Genomic DNA, 10,432 nt, shown 5'->3' on the forward strand with positions numbered 1-10,432 from the left:
TATTGAATAGGTCTTGGACCAAAACATTTATTAGAATAAATTCATATACTTAGAAGTAGGACCATTATCAAACCTAACTCCATTGCTAGTTTCCTAAATTAACAGCCCATCCATTAAAATGAAGCGGCATAACGGCAATGGCAATTAGTGTCGATTAATTAATTTTTAAACATAGACATTATATAGTGACTTTTGTTTTGAACACTTGTTATATACACTGTATATATTTTAGACTATTTATTAAGGTTATTAATTTTTTTATAACTTTATATCAAGAGTTTCAAAGCAAAACCCAAACAGTAATCATCTCTTTCCAAAATTAAAAGTTTGGATTATAAAAATTGAGTAGGAAGTAGGTATGAAAAAATTAATGGAATTAAGCCTCTAAAAGTACTATTCTGCTAAAATACAAAAATAATTATGTAATATAATATGAATTTAATTTTTAACAAAAATAATTAATTTCAAATTTTATTACATAAAAAGTTATCTAAATATATAATTTTCATTAGATAAATTTTATCTTTACAATTTTTTTATTAAATAACAAAAAATACTAGAAAATTAGTAGAATTTATTCTTTTTGAACAATAATTAATTAATAATATTTAAAAATATAAATTAAAAATATATTAATTGAATTATTAAATTAAAAAATTAGATTAATAATTAAAAATAATAAATTTTAGTCACCATTCACTTTTTTTCTTAAATAATATCATCTCATCAAAATTTTAATTTATTTCAAAAAGTGTATTTTCACTATTTTGTGGTAAACCGTAAACCAGGATGCAGGGAAAGTGTTGCTGAGTGCTGACTTGATCAAACGACGTCGTATAATATTGCCGACGAAATTGCATTGATCTTTGATCCAGCACTACCCTACACACGTGTTGGAAGCAGAAGATGGTGTCCCGCATGCACCGCGTGCCACGTGGCACTACAAGAATCTGATTCATATCTAGATTCTTCCTCCAGGTCACATCCAAGGAATCTTCTTTTCTTACTACTAACCCCAAAATTTTGCTAACCCACAACTTTTTTTTTTCTTTTTCTTTCGTAAAATAATAATAAAAAAAACTCCGGTTTTGTAATTCATACTTATTTATTTGTGATCTGTCAAATATTTTGGTCAAACTGTGTTTTTCATATAACATAATAAACAAAAAATATAATACAATAGTTAAAAAATAATAAAATATTATAATTAAATTTTTTTGGTCGAGACATTTATAAATTGATAAGCCCAAAATCTAAATTATAAGTAATAGAGTGTATTCTCATGCAAAATAATTAAATTAATTGAACTTTTGGTTTCGAGTTTTGAACTTTTTTATTTCTCTTCTCTTTTATTAATTGATTTTTAGTTAAACGTTTTGTTTTGAGTGTACAAATATTATTTGACAAAAGATTAGATGATTGCATAACGTTTATAAAATACATTTTTTAAATTTTTTAATAAAATATTATTAAAAACACTAACAGTTTATGTTTTCTATAAAATTACAAAAATAATAATTTTACTTTTATTTTTATGATGTCACTTCACATATAATATAAAAATAATAACGTTATTAAAATAGGGTCATAAAATTATTGATTATTCTATTTTAGTGTGTCTCCTAAATTGAAGAAAAAGCTACGTTGTGTTGTGTGACTTGTGTCGAGGGATCGCTTCGTCTATTTTCTTTCTCGCTTTTTTCTCAGTTTCATCTCCGTATCTCTCCCTTCTTCAACTGTAACTTTCTTTCTTCCTTCGCTTCTCTCCATCAATTTAGGGTTTTCTCCGCACCTCAATACTTTGTTTGTACTCTTGATCTCGCTGCATCAACAAAAAGCTGTAAGCTACTTTTCATTTATGATACTATTCGATTCTGAATTGTTTATTTCTTTTTTGAATTTTTGCATGCTGTAGCTGATTGGGTACCGGAAACGCTTTTGTTTGGTTTCTGAGAAACCGAGGTTGGCTTTTTCTCTGCTCTGAAAATGGTGGTTCTGAAACTATGGCATTTCGGCGTTCACAATAAATATGACACTTAATTGGTTGTTGCAAGTTTTTTTTTTTTCGTTTTACATAATTTTTATTTAACTTTGTTATTTTTGTTTTCTTTTTTTGGGTGCAGGTATTCTGCATACTGCATTCTTTCAGACTGTGGAGTTAACAAGGGATTAACAGAAGATGTTTTGCAGAAAAATTGGGGATGAGGAAAAACCTTCATGTTTGATTTGTTTTTAGATAGAAGTAAGGTGTAGCAATCACATACTAGTATACTACACAGAACTCACACTGCCTACCATATATGAACTTTTATTGAAGAATCAGACCTACAAACAGCAATTTTGAAATGGGAGGTTTATGATCATACTTAGGGATTTATCAGGGTTTAAGTTGGGGACCCGTTGAATTAAATTGTTGCAGGTTTTAGAATTATATAGTTGAGTTGGTATGGACGAGGACAGGGATTTTGAGATGTTGCTTTACAGTTGGAATACCAAAAATCCAACTGATCGGCTTTTCATTATATCATGTTGCATTGCTGCCCTTGTTGGAATTTTGACCATAGCATATACGGCTTTTCAGTGGAGGAGAAACATCAACCTCAGTTGGATGAAAGCCATAGCTAGATCAAAGAAAAACCCCAAGGCCAGGCACAAAGTTCCTGTGGCCCCTCATACTTGGACGCTAGAATCCGTATCTCGTGCTAAGAATTTAAACTGCTGTGTATGTTTTAAGTCCATGTCGCCCTCTCAAACGCTGGGTCCTATAGTAGCTTCGGATAGTTTTATACACCGTTGTGGTATATGTGGTGCAGTAGCTCATCTAAGTTGTTCTTCTAGTGCCCACAAGGACTGTAAGTGTGTCTCTATGGTTGGATATGAGCATGTCATGCACCAATGGGCTGTTCGTTGGACAGATGTTGCGGATCATCCTGATGAAACCTCTTACTGTAGTTACTGTGAGGAGCCATGTAGTGGGACATTCCTCAGTGGCTCCCCTATATGGTCTTGCTTATGGTGTCAACGTTTGGTACATGTTGATTGTCACAGTACAATGTCTAGTGAATCGGGTGATATATGTGATTTAGGCCCATTTAAAAGATTGATATTATCACCATTGCATGTCAAGGAGTTGAACAGGAACATGGCAGGGGGTTTCTTAAGCACAATTACTCATGGGGCAAATGAGATAGCATCTTCAGTTCGGGCAAGTATTAGGAATCAGAGCAAAAAGTATAAGCATGGAAGTGAACAATCAGCTGAATCCGAGAATGGTGAAGGCACTGGTGAAATGTCCACAGAAAGCACTGGTGATTCTCATCAAATAGCCAATGGTCACCATGAAGTGGATGAAAAAAATAATGGTGTCATAAGTAAGGAGGCTCAACATCAGGATGGTGATGTAGTTAAAAAGATGGATAGAAAACCCAGTCTTAAACGCAATTCTTCATTCAATCTGAAGGATGAGTTACTAGGGATTAAACAGAAATACGAGCTGATTGATTTGCCTCCAGATGCAAGACCGTTGTTAGTGTTTATAAACAAGAAGAGTGGTGCCCAGCGTGGAGACTCACTTAGGCTGCGCCTGAATATTCTTTTAAACCCTGTTCAGGTTTGTTTCTACCACTTATTATTATGTCTGGTTATTGTTTAGGTATCTGTTTGCAGCCTTGTATAAACATTTATGCTTTGAAGCTGATTAACAAGTAGAACACATCCATCCATTAAAACTTATGTCCTATTATGAAATTAGCTAAACAAGATTACAAAGTAGTTGCTATCGGCTGTTGGGATACATGAAAGACTACTAACGGTGGCTTTACTAGTTCTCTTGCTTGTTTTGAGTGGTAATGGACATAATGAAAATCAAACCTCTCTTTGTTTAGGTGTTTGAATTGAGCTCATCACAGGGGCCAGAGATGGGACTTCATTTATTTAGGAAGGTGCCTCATTTCAGGGTTCTTGTGTGTGGGGGAGATGGAACTGTTGGCTGGGTTTTGAATGCTATAGATAAGCAAAATTTTGCTTCCCCTCCCCCAGTTGCTATTCTTCCTGCTGGTACAGGAAATGATCTGGCTAGAGTTCTCTCTTGGGGAAGTGGATTGGGACCTGTGGAGAGGCAAGGGGGGCTTAGCACACTGTTGCATCACATAGAACATGCTGCTGTTACTATTCTTGACCGGTGGAAGGTATCTATTAGTTATACACATGAGAAGCAACAGCTCCAACCGCCGAAGTTTTTGAACAATTACCTTGGTATGTGAATGCATTTTTCTCATGCTTACTGCTAATTACATTAAAAACCTGTAGATTTGATTTGTCTGATAGGTCAGCTTTGTAAAAGTGAATAAGCACACACACACACACACACACGAGAGCTATTCTTTAACTGACTGAATCAAGTTGAAAGGTTTATTTGCTTGTGTTGATTTTTACATTAATATGGTCAACTTACATCTTTATCCCGTCAAATATGATTTTAGTCAGATTCTGTGGGATAGTGTAGTGAGGTTTAGCGTGGTGTTCAAATCAGGCACAAATTCCGCTGCTTTCTTATGTATTTACTTGGCTCATAATGCTTTGCTATTCTCCGTAATCCTCTTCTGTAAATTCTTCATTGGATACTAGTTTTGAATCTTTTTTAAACCCCAGGAATTGGATGTGATGCAAAGGTTGCTTTGGACATTCATAATATGCGGGAAGAAAATCCAGATAAATTTTATAACCAGGTATTTAAGGTGTAACTGATATTGGTTATGAGTTGTGTGGCATTTTGATGATGTGAACTGTGCATTTTTAAGTTTCAATATAAGAGATGGAAATTTTATTGAAATAGGAGACCCGCTGTGTGGATATGATTGCTTACTTTTTTATGGAATGGAAACATGTTTACATGGATGTGGGGTTTGTGTTGTTCCTGGGTGGAAAAAAGAAAAACATATGCTGTTAAAGATAGAGAAAGTAAGGAATATCAAAGATATGGTTTTTCGGGTTCAATAACACTTGCGTTATAATGGGTTTGGATCCTTAAAAGTGAATAGATTTGTAAAGTGATAAAGCGAGGGGTTGGATTGAACACCTTTGGATCAATAACTTCCATTGCAAGTGGGTATCATCAAATGATCCAAGGGTGGTTACCCCTTTTACTTTATTACTTTAAGAATCTTCTCACTTTAAAGGATCCTCTTGTTTATTTTGGTATACCACAATTCTTTTGATCTTATGATCGGTGAAACTTAAGCTAAATTTGTTTGGGTTTTTACTTGAAGCGATTATAAAATTTGAATCTTTAATGTAGAGATAAAAGCTAAAAATATATTTTTTAATTATTTTAACAAATTTATTCAAATATGTGATAGTGGTTTTTGAATTGGAAAAAATAGTTTTTTCTTCAAACAAAATGCAACTAATTTGCTTACAATTATATGTACTGAAACTTCTAGACTCAACACAAATTATTTTGATATGTGCAGTTTATGAACAAAGTTCTATACGCTAGAGAAGGTGCTAAAGGTATTATGGATAGGACCTTTGCAGATTTCCCCTGGCAGATTAGAGTTGAGGTGGATGGAGTTGAAATTGAGGTCCCTGAGGTAAGTTTAAGTGCAAACAACCTTGGTTATGGTGCAAATTCTCTTTATTGTGTAGCTGTCCAGTCATCACACATTCTCTGTTCCTTTTAATGCCAAAACTAACCTTTTATTTTCTAATACAATGCACCCCTTTGCCCACCAAAATATGAGCAGGATAGAAAACCTTTACCAAATTGCTGAATTATTTAATACATTTTTCAATTTATTCAGGATGCAGAAGGTGTTCTTGTTGCAAATATTGGAAGCTACATGGGTGGTGTAGATTTGTGGCAAAATGAGGATGAAAGTTATGATAATTTTGATCCTCAATCCATGCATGATAAGATACTTGAAGTTGTGAGCATATCCGGGACATGGCACCTTGGAAAGCTTCAGGTAAAAGGAATCCCCAGACCCCATATAATGGTATCCAAATTTTGTATTGTTGCCTTGTAGCATCACTAGAAGTTTTATATAAAGAATATGGAGGTGGACTACCTCTTTTGTTTTATTGGTTTGAATTAAATATAAGATTCTGGAGTGAACAATTTAGGCATGAAAATTCCTTTTTTCTTTGTTTTTTTTATTTTTCTTAAATCATGATGTGTGTGGGAACTATGCTGTGTATCAGTTGTATTTAGTTTGTGGCCTCTGTTGATTGTGGCCTACTTAAAAGCTCATGGTTTTACAAGGACATACTTTTGACTCGGATTGAGACTTGATATCTTTGTCATGATTAAGTTACAGGAAGTCATCAAACTGTAAAATTCTTGTTATTCAAATCCGACATTGGCTTTGTCAAAACAGGTTGGGCTTTCTCGTGCTCGAAGACTTGCACAAGGACAGTCAATTAAGATACAATTATTTGCTCCATTTCCTGTTCAGATTGATGGAGAGCCTTGGTCTCAGCAACCTTGTACAATTTCCATAGCCCATCATGGCCAGGTATCATTTTAATACTCATCCCTTTGGATTGCAGGCAGTGTGAACTTGCTGTATTACTCTCATCCTTTACTTTGGCATTTTGATACCGTTATTTTCATGACATATGATTGTGTCCTTTCTGTTGCTTCCAACGTTAGAAGGTCTTTATATCACTGCTTTCTTTGTAACTGTCCTAAATACTTAAATGAAATGCATGAACAACTGTAAGCTTATTTTTCGCTCATTTGGTGGTTGTTCAGGCCTTCATGTTGAAGAGGGCGGCTGAGGAACCTCTTGGCCATGCAGCAGCAATAATCACTGACGTGCTTGAGAATGCTGAATCAAACAATGTAATTAATGCCTCACAAAAGCGAGCGCTTCTTCAAGAAATGGCACTGAAGCTGTCCTAGAAAGAACATTTTATCCTTTCAACCAGAAATCAAATCCAGAGATTTTGTAAGTTGTGTTTTGATTCTACGTTAACCACAGTGAATTTTCCTTTTAAAAAGGTTTGTCTGAACTCCCTGCTGCTTCCAAAGCAGATTTGTACATTATGAATCCTATACATATAGAGAAAAAAGAAATGAAATCATATAGCGTTTTGAACACATCTTATGCAATTACATTGTATCATGTGACCCTTGCAGAAAGTGGCTATGTGGGTTTTGGGATTTTTTTTATTATTATTTTATAGCTTTCCTTCTTACAAGAGGATCATTATTGTATGCATACTATTGAAAGAAAATGATTATTACAAGCTGCTACAGATTTTATACAACAATTTTTGCAAGAGTAGTATGGAACTCTGAAAGTGTTGCCTTGTTGATTTTATCTTCTTAACTTAAATGCTATTTCCCCGACAAACCTCTTTTGACCTTAACCCAAAAACGTGTTACAAAACCACCAATTCTTGTTCTTCTTCCGCAAGCTCGTTTTTCGGGCACTCGGGGACCTGAAATTCTTCTTGGTGTTCTTGTGCTTTCTCTGTAGAGAAAGTTAAGTTGATGTCTATAAAGTGGTGAATTTAGGTTGAAGATGTATGCTGGTGAGGAAGCACTAACGCCCTGAATGGCCTTGTTAGTTGGATCTGCATTCAAGTTATGAATGGCTTTGTTGAGCTGCTGAGTCATTTGTCTCCACTCGAATGAGTTGTACAACTCGCTGCCGTTGTACTGAAAATTGAGTCTCCTTGTAGGAGCCACTGGTGGTTCCTCCACCTCCTCTTGCTGATTTTTCATTGCAGAACCAAACAGCCATTTTACCTTTGCAGCATTTTTGTGATTAAAACCTCAGAATGTGCAGTATTTGATGTGGAACATAGTTGTCTTGCCTTGAAATTAACGTGTGGTTAGGTGCGTTTTTAGCAAGTTGATTACATTGTTTTCTACGCTGTTATTTCCATGGCTTTGATTTATATCGAAGCAACTAGAACTGCATATATAATCAGTGATTTAAATTAGTATACTTGCTTATTATATTACTTGTATTTATTTTCTGATTAAGTTCTTTGTTTGGATATAAGTATATTTCCTTCATTTACAAAAACTTTGACCCAGTAAAATTATAGTGTCTTTATTTTTAAAATAATTTTAGATAACAAATAAAATTAAAACTAGTGTGAAATCCTTGAGCTCAGCTAACAAGTAACAAACTAGAAGAGAATAACGGTGTATTCAGTATAGGGCTCAACCAACTCAAAAGTCAAAACAAACTCTGACCAATTAATTACACGTGGAAAAATGTTGTTTGCCTTTGAGAGGATAATCAAGAACATAAAATGATAATATGCAACATAATAGGTGCCACAAATTTAGCAATAATGTTTTGCATCTAATTTCTCTAACCAAGTTATTTTGCTTCAAGTGCTGGGCCAACTTTTAATGTAAATTTCTTTAATGTAAACCTCTTTTAACGTAGATCTTCTCTTTCTTAATATAAAGCTTTTCTTCATTTTTCTTTTTCAACATAAAATTTTGTTTTTTTCTTCGTTTTTAAATTCGGATCTGCATTACATTTGAATAGCATATTAAAATAATAAATTATTTAAATTTAAATCAGTTGAATGATAGTGATTTAAATTATTTTTTTGAATCGAATCAAGTGGGCAAAATTTGGATTATTTAATTTTGAATTGAATGGAATGGAATGCAATCGCTAAATCCAGTGTTGTTAATGAATACAATTTTAGGTTCATTTGATATTATACAATGGTTTCGTTTTGAAATTTTTTCGGTTCATTCTAGGATGTAGGTACTTTTGAATTTGAATTTATATAATGAACACTTTTTGATTCATTATGATAGTATTCCAATTCATTCATCAACAATTTTAAATTTAATGGAATTGAATGCAATCGAATAAAGTGATAATGAATAGAATTTGGATAGAATACAGGAGTTTCTAAATTTACAGAATGCACATGTTTCATTTCATTGGCTATTACATAATGGTCTTGTTGGTTTATTTTTCAGTCTAGGTGTGTTGTTGATGAACAATTTGTCCCAAAAGTTGGGATAACTTTCAAGACACTTGAAGAAACTAGAAAATTCTATAAAGATTATTCCAAACTTGTCAATTTTTCTACAAAAATAAGGAACACCACTCAAAAGGAAGATGAAACTAAGAATCAACTAATTACATATAGTAGAGAGGGGAAGTGGAAATCCAAGATATCTCCGACTCTGAAAACAAACCCCTCAGCTGGAATAAACTGTCCAGCCAGAATTTATGTACATATATTAAATGATGTTGGTCTTTGGATAATTTATAAAGTTGTTCTAAATCATTCACACCCTCACTGTCTAAATTGAGCAGAGATGCTTAAACAACACAGGGAGCTAAGCATGTTTGTGCGTCGTACCATTGAAAACAATGAGGAAGCCGAAATTAGACTGAGTAAAACATATCAGCCATTTGTAGCAACAGCGGGCGGTCATCACGAACTAAGTTTTATCGAAAATATGTGACGAACTACATTACAAGAAAAGTACAAAAATATTATGCTAAAGAATTTAGCAAGTACTTATTAAGAATGAAAGAGAAGAATCAAAATTTTTTTTTGAGCTTAACCTTGAAGCTGATCACTCTATCAAAAATTCATTTTGGACCGCTGCAAGAAGCAGGGCTGTATACGAGTATTTTGGAGATGTATCATTTGATACGACTTACAACACAAACAGGTATTCAGTTCACTGTAATATAGTATTCGGTTCATAAGGCTAATAAATTTTGGTTCATAAATGTTGGTGTCCCTTTTTGCAGGTACAATATGGTTTTTTGTTCTTTTGTGTGTGTGAATAACCACAGTCTGTCGATACTTCTCGGATGTGTTTTGATAAAAAATGAGGACATCTAATCATTTAAATGGTTATTCGAATGTTGGCTTCGGTGCATGAGAGAAAATGCACTAAAAGGGATTCTTACCGATCAATGTGCATCGATGCAAAGGGCTATTGAGACATGTATACCAACAACAATTTACCGGTGGTGCATTTGGCATATCATGAAGAAGATCCCAAGCAAATTAAATGGCTACAAATGCCACGAAGAAATCGAACAAGAGATGAGTCATGTTGTTTAGAACTCATTTATAAAAGACGCATTTGACAGACGAAGTATGGTCTTGGAGGCAATAAGTGGCTTGCAGGTAACCAGGTTTAATTTGAATTAATTGATGCTATTTTTTCGGTTCCAAAGGGACATAACTTTCGCTCATTTTCGCGTCTAATTTCAGTTCATTTGCAAAGCTATTTGAAGATCGCCATTTATGAATTCCAGTTTATCTCGATCACCATTTTTGGGTCAGGATGAGAAGCACACAAAGGAGCGAGAGCATGCATGCTTTTTTTTAACAAGTTTATCACACGCAATAGCTCTTTGATTAAATTTGTAAAGCAATATGATAATTGCCTAGGAAGCAAAGAGTAAAGAGAGAGAGA

The 10,432-nt window shown here is 33.9% G+C and overlaps 1 protein-coding gene across 3 annotated transcripts; it reads left to right on the plus strand.

Annotated features, from left to right (window-relative positions):
• Positions 1-1,640: 1,640 nt before the first annotated feature.
• Positions 1,641-7,871, plus strand: LOC107468492 (diacylglycerol kinase 1). 3 transcript variants are annotated; one of them, XM_016087807.3, is made up of 9 exons: positions 1,641-1,840; positions 2,124-3,610; positions 3,885-4,254; positions 4,651-4,727; positions 5,472-5,591; positions 5,802-5,966; positions 6,378-6,515; positions 6,755-6,950; positions 7,523-7,871. In XM_016087807.3, exons 2-8 carry the CDS (start codon positions 2,447-2,449, stop codon positions 6,902-6,904), a joined length of 2,184 nt encoding a protein of 727 aa, XP_015943293.1. In that variant the 5' UTR covers positions 1,641-1,840; positions 2,124-2,446; the 3' UTR covers positions 6,905-6,950; positions 7,523-7,871. The 3 variants fall into 3 exon arrangements, with proteins under 3 accessions (XP_015943293.1, XP_015943287.1, XP_020984394.1); XM_021128735.2 differs by lacking the exon at positions 7,523-7,871 and adding an exon at positions 1,916-1,962 and having other exon boundaries at positions 1,724-1,738; positions 6,755-7,289; XM_016087801.3 differs by lacking the exon at positions 7,523-7,871 and having other exon boundaries at positions 6,755-7,289.
• The last annotated feature ends 2,561 nt before the right edge of the window (positions 7,872-10,432 follow it).

The sequence above is a fragment of the Arachis duranensis genome, chromosome 1 (genome assembly GCF_000817695.3).
Source record: "Arachis duranensis cultivar V14167 chromosome 1, aradu.V14167.gnm2.J7QH, whole genome shotgun sequence".
Taxonomy (NCBI): Eukaryota; Viridiplantae; Streptophyta; class Magnoliopsida; order Fabales; family Fabaceae; genus Arachis; species Arachis duranensis.